The sequence below is a fragment of the Carlito syrichta genome, unplaced genomic scaffold, assembly GCF_000164805.1.
Source record: "Carlito syrichta isolate Samal-C Ts95f unplaced genomic scaffold, Tarsius_syrichta-2.0.1 Scaffold288811, whole genome shotgun sequence".
In the NCBI taxonomy this organism is placed as follows: Eukaryota; Metazoa; Chordata; class Mammalia; order Primates; family Tarsiidae; genus Carlito; species Carlito syrichta.
Genome location: NW_007232907.1, coordinates 73,921 through 86,046, shown reverse-complemented (window position 1 = coordinate 86,046; position 12,126 = coordinate 73,921). Strand labels below are relative to the sequence as shown.

The 12,126-nt window shown below is 41.6% G+C and overlaps 1 protein-coding gene across 2 annotated transcripts in view; it reads right to left on the bottom strand.

The window, feature by feature from the left end:
- Positions 1–209: 209 nt before the first annotated feature.
- The window catches only part of LOC103255990 (opioid-binding protein/cell adhesion molecule-like), a 22,464-nt gene continuing 10,547 nt past the window's right edge, over positions 210–12,126 (bottom strand). For both annotated transcript variants that reach the window (XM_021710387.1, XM_008053887.2), the window contains one exon: positions 210–5,522. In XM_021710387.1, coding sequence (XP_021566062.1) covers positions 5,422–5,522 — 101 coding nt within the window. In that variant the 3' untranslated portion in view covers positions 210–5,421. The remainder of the gene's footprint in view (positions 5,523–12,126) is intronic.

Below are 12,126 nucleotides of genomic sequence, written 5' to 3'. Positions count from 1 at the left end.
GTAATATGAAAAGTACTTAAATTGCCGTGTGTGTGTGTGTGTGTGTGTGTGTGTGTGTGTGTGTGTGTGTGTGAAGGCTGTAGGGACTCTAGGTTTTCTGATTGTGTCTACTCCCCAAAGTCTAAGATATGCATATGGGAGAAGTATAGCCAGTTTTATTCCCCACCCCCACTTCTTATCAATGAAATGTCCTAATAAACAGCCCCCTGAAAGTTACAAATTTCTTCAAACTTTATTGATACACTGCACAATCACAACCATCTTGTATTCATCCTGAATTAGAAAAGGTTACAACTACAATGTAACATGCACAAAATTCAGGTAGTATATTCACCCTTAATACAATTATTAACAGAAATCAAGTCTTCATTGATTTTTTAAAGAAAGATAAGAAAGAAAATAAAAGAAAAAAGAACTCTAGAAGGCTGACAAAGTCATACTCTCGTATCATGTGATAAATTTTTAAAGCATTTGAACATAGATTTTTTTTAAGGATAATTGTGAGCATGGGCACACCCATTGTCTGACACAGCTATAACGGCACCATTGATAAGTCATAATTTTTTTTTTTTAAATCTAGAGGACTCTGAACTTGACAGATACATTTTCGTACACCCACACATTCCTCACAACTGCACTTTACATGTCACGAAAATTTCTGAATGATTAAAAATGCTCCCTTTAACTAACACAAGGGCAGCTAGTATTACATATTATTGTTATTATTGATATCTTTATAAATTTGCCAAATAACATAGAATGTAGCCCCAAAAGGATGGTAGAGGGTTCACAATCTTTCTTTCTCCACCCAGTGGTGTGGAACAACTCTGTGCCTTAAAAAAGGACACCATTGAAAGAAACAAAAAGGAATCTCTTTCAAAATGCTGGAAATTAGGTTTGGCAGAATAAAGACAATTGCATCTAATTAAGTCCACTCCACATTCCTTTGGACTCTGAGTATTCTGCACCTGAAGGCTAAATTGAACTGGCTCAGCTATATCTTTTTGCCACATCTTTAATTACAAATCTATTTCTTCCTTCTTTCATTTACTTCTCTTAAGTAAGAAATGAGGGAAATGAGACTGGCATTTTTATTTGTTTGCGTTTAGTGATCACTAAGAGTTCTCATCATATGGTCTCTTTTTGAAAATGTTGCCTTTCTACTTACACACCTGTGAAGTTTTACTGCAACTGCTCAACTTATTTGTCTTGAAAGAAAAAGACAGGGAAGCTCTGAATAATAGGAAGGGAGGCAAATGAGTATGACAGTTTCCAGGAAAAGGCCTTGTACAAAATGAAAAGATTCTTGCTGTTGGAAAAAAAAGACAAAAAATTCATTTTGCCAAAAAAAATTTTTATGCTGCTTCCTTTAATTTTTAAAGTTATTAAAATTTTGTGGTTTTTAAAATTTGGTTATTGCTACGTTCAGGTAATCTGAAGCCAGTTTTCTTTCTCAGAATCGAACTCAGTATTGAATTGGGGAAAGATGCTCCTGCCACCAGACTTCACCTTATCATAAGCCACTCCTCCCCTCCTCCTAAGTTGGGCTGGTGACAGCCAAGCAAAACTTGAATAATCAATTTAGAGCTACTCTTGATGGGGCAACAGAAAGAAGCTCTCTTTGGGATCACCTGCCCACTTTGGCATTTTCTGCATAAATAGAACTTGCTAACTCCTCTTTGTTGAAGGCAAGTTACCTAAATGGATGCAGAAACAAATCCTTAAGCTCAGCCTCAGTTGTAAAGGTTCTAGAGTCCCATAGCAAATGTCCCATCCATGTTTTGAGAATGAACTGCCCAACCTGTGAAATGTACCATCTAGTAAAAGGCATGAGTTTCAGAGGAAAGAGGCCTAGGCCTCTTTTTGACATGCAACCTTACCTTTTCTGTTCAGTGGGGCACAACTGCAGCACAACAACCATGCACAGTACTCTTTGTATAAAACATGTGCATGTTTTGACATCTACTTCTCTATAGTTCCCCCCTCCCCAATTAAAACAAAAATGAGAAAAACTAAACACACTTGTTTAGACTTGCAGATGACTGTATCAGGCACTTGACATTAAACTACTGAAAAACAAGCCTGGCCGGAGCCTTAACACTAGCACTTTCATTGGCATTACTTTGGTGGAAGTACATATTTACTTTGTTATGGGAAGGGGAAGGTTTTCAGAGGAAGTACATTGCTGAATTTTTCTCACCTATCTCCCATCAAGCCTTTTTCGGCTTCCTTTCTGTGCGGAAAACCCACAAAGAGCTATAGATCGCTCAGAAACTTCTTTTTTTTTTTTCCTGCCTTACCCCCAACCCCTGGCCACCATTGGCACCCTGAACAAATCTAGCCAGCAGGCCTTATTCATTTACCCTCAACATGTAAAGTTAGAAAAGTGTGTGTAAATGTAGATATTAGCTTGAGCAAGCATTTGCTGTTCTTTATGCTTCAAAATGATTGGTAACAGCCACTGTCCCATGGAGCCACTCCCACCAAAGTAACGCAAAAACACAGAAGCTGAACTATGTCTGTTGTGAAGGAAAATCATTTTCACTCCCAGTGAGTGCCCCAGTTGCCTTGGGTTTTATTTACTTTGTTTTCTTTATCCCAGACAGATGAGGATTGATTGTAGCATTGTGTTCCCTCTGAAACATGGCTGGAATAGGTCACCACTAGAGGTGTTTCCTAGGATCCTGTGGACGGGGTAGAGCAGAGTTCCACAGTGACCTCAGCCTTGTTGGATGAGAGAGGTTCTGGAGATCTTGCCAAAGGAGGGTGGACCCCTTTCTTTAGAAAAAGTTTTTGAGTAGAAAATAGGTACAGCTTGTCCATTTCAAGCACTGTGTTCTCCAAGAATGTCCACTTTCCACAACCTCTACATTTATTTAAATCCAAGGTGACAAATTTATTATCAGAAGAACACTCAGATGATGCATTTAATTCTCATACACCATCTGACTCTACCCGACTACAGATGCTGAATGTGGTGACAGATCTGTAACATTTATGCCCGACCTTTAATTCTGATTTTGTGCCTGCTCATGATTGTCTCTGGTACCAGGAATCGATACACTGCTTTTGGCACATAATTTATGTTCCCAGAATCTGGTTCCTGGCAGCTCACTAGGAAATGCAGATGTCTGTTTACAGCTGGCAAACGTAATATTAATTTTACTCACACCAGCTCTTAAGATAGTACTTAGCTTTTTGTGTGCCAAAGCAACCTGCATTTGTATATGTATGTATGTATATATACCTATGTGTATACTCCCCCATTGAAGATGTCATGCTCATGTGCCATAATGAACAAAACTAAAGAGGGCACTGATATTGGAAGAAATGAATCAATTAAGCATTGAGGGTATGGAACTCTATGGCATTCATTTTAAAAAATTTATTTTACTTTTTAGACTGAGAGCCTGAAAGTTTTTCCAACTGAGGCAGAGATGGTTTGTGTGAAAGTTGTTGTTGATGCTGCTTTCTGGTCCTCTCAGTAGGTCAGTCCCTGCAGCACAGCACAGCCTGTGTGGTCTTCAATGCCTTTCTTTTGAATCCCAGGTCCCCTTGCTGGAGGAGTCCTTCTTGTGCCAGGAGATAATGCAGCAAGGTGGAGTCAGCTCTTGTTTGCAAGCTGGGTCTGCTTTGAACATAGGGAGTGGGGACGTTTTCCCTCAAAGTCACTGAAGAAGCAACCCGTATCAGAGGAATGTGTGTCACTGACACTTTCCCCCTTCTGTTTGTAATGTTGTGTTAATCAAGTGCTTGAAAATTAAGTCAGTTGCTCAAGTGCCCTCAGCTCAGAAGAGCTTCCGGAAACAAATACCAGAGTTGTCAATATACCCGACATGTAATCGGCCTCCATCAGCTTTTTAGTGGATAGTTTTCAAACAGATAAAACCAGAACTGGAGCAGAGAGGAGACACTAGGTGAAGTCATCACACCAAGACAGGTGGACTGTTCACTTCACTTGTAAAGACAGATGTGAGTTTTTTCTCTTATGTTCTTGCTATTAAGGAAAGCCAGCCATGAAGTAGGTCCCATAGGTTCCTGACTTGCACTTTCTTGAAGGGCCAAGAGAAGCAAGAAGGTTGACGTCTTAGTTCTTCAAGCATGAAAGGAAAACTACAGTGCTAATCAAGACTTTTCCAGGGCTGATGTGCTTCTCAAGAAGATGTTTTAGAAAACAGAGTCTCTTCTGGGAATAGTGAGTGACTGATCATTAGATTGTTACTTTGGTCCATCTGTTAAGTGTCTATCTTGTGTAGATAGGATACTGGATTTTAAAGAGTCCATAACACAGGGTATTGCTTTTCTATGTTGTTAGCCTGTAAGATCATTGGGAGTTGATAGGTAAATTTGAAGATGCCAATGTTTGTTGATGGTAGAGGAGAAATGAATACAGTGAAATAGACATAATATGATTACAGATTAATATGGTGATGAATTGATAGTGAGTAGTGGGTAGAGAAATAAAAAAAGGTGTTAGACAATTACATTGATAGATGGACAAATATAGTAAATAGATTGCTAGAGAGGAAGACAGGTGGGTAGATTATTGGATGGAGAGATAAATCAGATAATTGAGTAGATGAATAGCTATGATTACTTTGATAAATAGCTAGATAAAACCTAAATAATCAGCTATCTATCAATCACTTATGTGAGTTGAACAGCATATTTTTTAAAGGAGAATTACTATCGTCAAAATGCCTCCTCCTTTTTTGGTCACTTGACTTCTACAATTTTTAGTTTGGGGTTGCATGCATGGCCCAAACCTCTAGTTCCTACAGCTGGTGGAAGAAAAGAGTAGGCCAGAGTGTCTACAGAGGATGATGTAGATGTAGTGAGATAGCTTCCCAGAAAGAAGAGATGTGAACCCTAATAGTATTAGGTAATAATAAACATAGAGGGAGGGATATGTTCATGATGATCATGAAAATGATCCAAAGCTTAAAAGACACAGATAATAGGACGCCTGGATATAACTCTTGCTGTGTTCTACACTAGGAATCAAGTTGTGTCTTCAGGGTGTTTATCAGGAGGCACATTTTTTGGAACTTAAAATGGAACATATGTTCTGGCGCAGTACGGGGCTGGGGAGAGGTTGGTGCTCATGATGATGGGGAGAGAAGCAGAGGAAAGGGAAGGGTCAAGGTAGCAGGAGCAGATCCCATTTTTTGGACACACCCATGAATGATTATCCTACATGTGGTAGAACCCTGCCCACCCAACCCAACCCCACTTGTTCAAACTGAAAAAAAGCAAATAAACAAAACAAAATAAAATAAAAGCCCGAAATACACACACACAAAATCAAGAAGAACAAAAACAAACAAAAAGAAGCCCAAACTGGTTTGCTCTCCGCAGTGTAGAGATTAAAGTCTGTGATATGGAGAAGCAGGCGTTGCTCAGAGGACCTACAATTTCTTATCAAAACTTGATGAAGAAGTGGGCAAAGAGGGTCCCTGATAGCCAGAGACAAGCCAGCGCTCTAGAGGCCGAGTTTACACCATCAATGACTGCTCCAGGCCCTGTGTAGGGGAAAGAGAGACAGACCCATTAGCTTGTATCCCAAGGACACCATACTTTTTCCTTGACAAGCAAAAATGCAGACATGCTTCTCCATGAGCATTCCCCCACCTTCCACCCTCCCACTGACCCTGCCAAGACTTGACAGCTAGAAAATGCCTGTCAGGAGTATTTAGGAATTCAAAATGGGCAAGTCACTGGGATGACTTCACCATGGTGGCCTGCTCTGAAAGACTAAATTTTAAAAAGAAATGGGGAAAGCTGAGGCAAGTCACTTAGACCTTTGGGCCTAAAGGTTAGGGCAACATACAGGGCTCAATGGAAAGGCAGACTGATGGCTACTTCATAAGCAGTGCCTCTAATCGTGTGCTATCCTTGGAGATAGTGTCCAGCAAGACAGGAATGACCAGGGGAAAAGACAGGTATGGGGGGGAGGAGAGGATCCACAGGGCCACACAGCAGGCAGGGGACAAGAAGGGGAACAAAATGGAGACATTTAGTGAGCAGCCGAAGCCCAAGTGTTGACGTGGCAGACTTGTCACCCTCAGTTTGTGTAACTTAGGTATTGTGGAGGCTCCCCTGCCACAGCTGAGAAAGGGTGAATAAATATCCCTGAGAGGTTTAAAGACTCTGTCTGGGCTCATCCCAGCAGTCAGAGGTGCCTCCCCAAAGCCAACAAAGCAGACTCAGCGGTTCCAGAACAAACTGCCACCTGATTATTTGGCCCAAAGATTCTCTCCCTTTCTTTTTGCTTCCAATCTCTCTCTCCCCTCCTCCCCCTTTCCCACATCCTGAGAGTAAATCATTCAAGTTCCAATGAAAAATAAGACCATAGAGTTAGGAGTGCTATTCCTTTCCCCTCATGTGCTATGCCTCAATAAGACATCATGTGACTTCGCATTGTCCCAGCCTATGGCGAAGGCCCAGGGCGATAATATATCCAACTGGGCCTCTACATTCCTCTATCACCTATATCAGTAAGTGCTTAGAATGGTGGTAAGCATGGTCAGTAGCTAGCAAGCAAGTGTATCTCTGGGAAACCAAAGCCGAATATTGCCAAGGGGATTAAAAGCCATTGAGAGGCATTTTTGTAAAACCAGTGACAGGCAGACAAGATGGCAAGCCTTTTCTATGGTCTTAAGCCAGGGCTTCACAGCCTCTTTGGGAAGTAAATTGACCTACTGGAAACAAGCATGATTGCTTGAAAAAGCTGAGATTGTGCAGTATAGCCCTGCCTGTCAACCTTATGGTGTAAATTCATGCCTTGCCAGGAAAGGGACTATGCCAGCATTTTACTTTGGTAAGTCCAGGCCACTCACTTCAGCAATGAGCATACGAGTATTCGTACCCCAGGAATTGTCTTCCTGCGACTTATAATATAGATGCTTCTATGGACTACAAAGCTATATTTATTCGATAGTGTGAAATCTGACTCATCTATTTTTGTTATATTCGCAAGCAAGACTGGATCCAGGTTCTAGCAGAGTGTTAACGTCCCAGTGGAGGCTCCATAAATATGTGTGGAAAGTAGCCTGCTTCTAGGGCCTCCAGCAGTCCTGGCACTATCCTAAGAAATCCTACAGGCCTGCAGAATGTACTGAGTTGGAAAATGTTCAAGTTCAAGCTCAAGGTAATTCTCTAAACATTGTCTTCTGCATAAAGAGAATGATTCAGATTTTTAAATAAGCTAACAACTAAATGAGCAAGCAGATTCATAAGGTCCCTGTGTATTTTTAACTATCTTGACATATATATCTATACACTTTTTTTAAAAAGTATCTTTCATTATGTACATGACATATATATTAGACTGGCTAAATATGTGCATATGTATATATGTGTTTGTTTAATTAATTTTGTTGATTTTGGCTTAAGAAACAATTGAGATAGACTACTAGTTCTCTCTAAGCCTGACAAAAAAAAAAGAGAAATAATTGAAGCCCTAATATGCCCTACTCTGAAAAGATAGAGGTTGCTAGTGTAGGAGTCATTTTATACCAAGTTCCAGCATGTACTTAAGCATTTCTGTGGTTGTCATGCCATCAGCACAAGGTTGGATATAGCTAAAACAAAGAGGAGAGGAGAAGTATATATGGAAAGCAAGCCAAGAAAGAGTGATGTTTGGAGGGAGAAGGAGGCATAATCCTAAAGAGAATTAATGTTTCTGGTGGTGTGCAGCAGTTGCTGTAAAAGGCTCGGTGTGTATTTAGTGGAGGGTTTGCAGTCACACTGGGCCTCTGGTGTGTGTCCCAAAGTTTGGAAATGTGAGGGTAACGTAGCAGATACATAGTCTGCTCAGCTTGCTTAGGATGGTTATGATAACACACATTTGCATTGGGCTCTATGTGGCAAGCATGATTCTAGACACCAAACATGTCTTAACTCATGTAACCATCACATCAAACCCATGAGTGCTGTTCCACTGCCATTCCCATTTATAAATGGGGACACTAGGAACAGAGCAGTTAAATACCTTGCCTATGGCCACACAACTTATATACCCTGAGCCAGATTGAAACCAAGTCATTGTCCCCAGAGACTATGCCCTTGATTCTTACAACTCCACTTGACTTTCTATGGAAAATTACTGTTTATGCATGTTTTCAGGGACCACAGCATCTGGGTGGAACAACAACAGCCTGGGAACCCAGTTTCTCTGTGACTCTGCTGTACCCTAGCTGAGTGACAATTTCTCTCAGGGCCTTGGTTCTCCCGTCTGCAGATCGAGAGAAGAGGTTTGATGATTTCTAAGGCCCTTTTACTAACAGTGTTTTAAGTTATCACACAAATTAAATTGTGCTGTGGTGTTAGAAGTAGCAGCTGGTGAGCAGCCACATGGCCTTCTCTGACCGGTAGAAAGCCATCACCCCTCTGGCTTTGTGCACCCCTGCATATCCACCTCTTCCTGAGATAGGATGAGGGTATCAAACATTCCTAGACCCCAAAGTTTCCATATTTGGCCCCATTTTCTATGCACCTTCGGGGAATTTTATTCTTTAGCAGGTATGATGAGCACTTGCCTCGTAGTATCAGATACAATGACTATTTACTGCCAAAGCATCCCTGGTCAATTGGTCTATGAGAAATGGCCAGGTTATTGTAGCCAGAGAGTTAATCTAATCCACTATGATAGAGATTAAGGCTAGCATCATTTTCCTCATACAAATCCTGGGCATATTTGAGATTTGGCAGCAGGGCCAAATGCCAGTCCAGTGGGGCCTCTACTGGAGGACTCTTGGGCTTGGATCAGAGCAGGAAGAGTGGCTCATGGCTATGTACCACTCCCTAGACTGGAAGATGTGACAAAAACCATCAGCAATGAACTGACTCTTTAATTTACAGTAATCCTGTGTGATGGGAAAGGAGGAAAAGAAGGCATCTGGTTTGAGTCTCTCCCACCTAACAGTTGATTTTCTGACTTGGCCAAATGCTTCTCTGTGTTTTAATACTGAAGTGATGCAGTTTAACTAATTTGGTATGGTCCTGTGACCTCTTGGGATTTTGCAAATGTTAGCTCAGTGAGTCTGCAGAGCCACCCTGTGTTACGGGGGAGGACATGGAAATGAAGAAACTCATTACTTAAAGCTCAACTGTGGTAGCACTAAAACTAGAACACCTGTCTTCAGAGTCAGGCTGAGTATGGTTTTCCTAGAGCATGGCTTTGTCAGGTGACACTACACAGCTGCATGGACTGCTCCAGGTACTCAGTACTCAAGATGATGCCAGTCTTAATTCAAATAAATAGGATCAGGACTTCAAGTGGTGTCTTTTTTTCTTTTCTTCCTTTGTAGAAAAAGGGAGAAAGGTGGTCCTTATCTAAAAACTGTAATCCAAGATTTGGAAAAGTAAGGCAGCTTTCCAATGAAGTGTTCCATCCACTCCAGAAAACTGACCCTGATATACCCCAAGATAAAGGCCAAGGGTTTGGAAGACAGAGTAAGGAATAGGGTTCCTGGAAGCATGGACAGGAGAACATCCACTTTTCCTCCTCCTCCTCCTCTTCCTCCTCCTCCTCCTCCTCCTCGCCCTCATTTCCTTGTCTGGGAGGCCCTAAACACCCTTTGTGGTAAAGTCATAAAGTCACTGACCTCTATAAAAATGCAACTAATGCTGACAACTGTGGAGTCTTACCAATTTGGGTTTAATTCCAACTCTGTGGCTTGCCAGTTCCGTGATCTTAGACATGGTGCTTTCAGCTTTCTTGTTGAAAATAGGGGTAATAATACTGACTTTACAGGATTCGTTGAAGAATTAGCATGATCAGTACAGCGCCTGTTCAGAGTAGTCATGTGATCAGGGTAACAGCTGCTAGGGACTGGGGGTTTCACTGCCCTGCCTTCCATTTATTATTGAGACTCATACTGGCTTATTCAGATCTTTTCCAAATATGTTGAACCTGGGCTGAGGTTTTGGTAGGAAAGTGCATGAAGAGATGATAGCTGAAAGGTTAGTGTTTTCTGCTGAGAGAGGCCACTGACTGGGGTAGGAGTGGCTCTGGAGGATGTGGGGCATTGAACAGGGTGCCGGAAACAGGCCAAAGTCAAGCTCCCTGGAAAGGTTAAAGGGCAAAGGGTCCATCCTGTGAAGGAAATGGACCCCAAGCCAGCCTCGGAGAAATCATGGTTGTTCATTCAACAAGTATTAATGGAGTGCCTGCCATGTGCAGGCCCTGATTTCAGAAAGAAAGATAGAAACAGCCTTTACCTTCAAAGAGCTTATACTCCAGGAGGAGCAAGCATATCCTTGGTCTTAGCCTAAATAAACAAACAAACAAGCAAGCAGACACTTTTTTTTAAACCCTCACAAATTCTGGAAAGAAAGTCATTTGTAACAAATAACCCCGGGTCCCTTTCATCTAGGAAATGCCTCTTGGACAGACTCCAGAGGATTGAATTTAAGATTCAGAACTGAGTTTGTATGCGGCTTGGCTACCCACTAGTGGGAAGATAAGACAGTCAACTTCCCTGAAATAGTTCCTTTTGTGTATAGAATAGGGAAGGGGCAGTTTTGTCTATCTTGCAGGGTTGCTCTGAGGATTAGTTAAGATGATGTGTAAAATCACCAAGTATAGACTAAAGGATTAATAAATATTAGGTGTATTAGAAGTAGGACAAGAATTGCTGATCCCTAAATAGCATCTTGTTTGGAGATCCTGCTTTAAATAAAAAGATGCTCTGGAATACCAGGTTCTCAAAAGTTACTGTCAAACACTAGCTAAAAGAAAAAATCTTGGTCATGGCTGGTGAGTGACCTGTTCCCTTTTGGAAAAATCTGAGGTAGCTGCTAACTATAGATAAAAGCTTCCTAATGAAGGCCAGTTATTCTGAGAAAGTGTATTCAGAAGCCCAATTCTTTCTCTGGGCAAATGCCACATTTAAGGAATCTTCCTCTATTTATGGTGAACAATGACTCAATTCACCTAGAATGGGTGCTACAAATATCAGGCTTAATTAAATATTTCTCAGGGATAAATTGAAAGTAAGACACACAATTATGTCCTTTTCATTACTCCAACCCCTCCTCCTTTACTTTTTTTATGCTAAAAATTAATGACTTCCTTTGTGCCTGAAGTTGAGCATCTTTGAAAATAAAAGTTGAAGTGAGGATGCAAAGCCAGAAAACAAGCTGTGAATAACAACAGCAACAACAAGATACCTTGGGGACAGATACACAGACCAAAATAAGTTAGCTATTGACATATAGGAAAAAGAGAGAGAGACAGAGACAGAAATGGTCAGAAGACAAGTTTCAGAAGCAGCAAACGAGTTGGGTGGCATAGTTACTACAGGCTGAGGAGGACCATGCGTCTGGAAGGGAAGCTCAGCAGGGGTAAGATAAATAAACAAACAGAAGAACAAATAAACCCTGCTTTTGAGAGGCTACTTATCTTGGTAAATTAAATATACTAAACATTAGATTTTAAGAAGCAACTTCGGCCGGGCTCGGTGGCTCAGCCTGTAATCCTGCGCCTTTGGGAGGCTGAGGTGAGTGGATTGCCTGAGCCCGCGGGGTTCGAGACCCGCCTGGGCGGCGAGACCTCATCTCTACAATAAATAAAAAAAAAAAATCAGCTGGACGTGGTAGCGCGCGCCTGTAATTCCGGCTACTTGGAAGGCTGAGGCGGAAGGATCGCCGGAGCCCAGCAGGTCGAGGCTGCGGTGGCCGGGAGCAGCCGCTGCACTCCAGTCTGGGCGACAGAGTGAGACTCCAACTCAAAAAAAAAAAAAAAAAAAGAAGCAACTTCGGTTAAGGGCTTAACATGGAATGAATCCCAGCCTACCAAAAAGAACTGGAAACTTTGAGCCTAGCCACCCTGGATCCTAGCGTCTGCTCCTACTTTCAGGAGTTGACTTATCACCCTCTAGAGTGGCAGGTGTTGATGGTCACAGTACCCAAACTCAGCACAAAGCTCCCAGAAAAATAGAAATGTTTTCTGATGAGATCCTACCTTGTGAGAGTACATATACATGATGGAATACTACGCAGCCATAAAAAAGAACAAAATCATGAATTTCGCAGCAACCTGGATGGAACTAGAGTCTATAATACTGAGTGACCTCTCACAGAAACAAAGATCCGAGTATCACATGTTCTCACTCATATAAG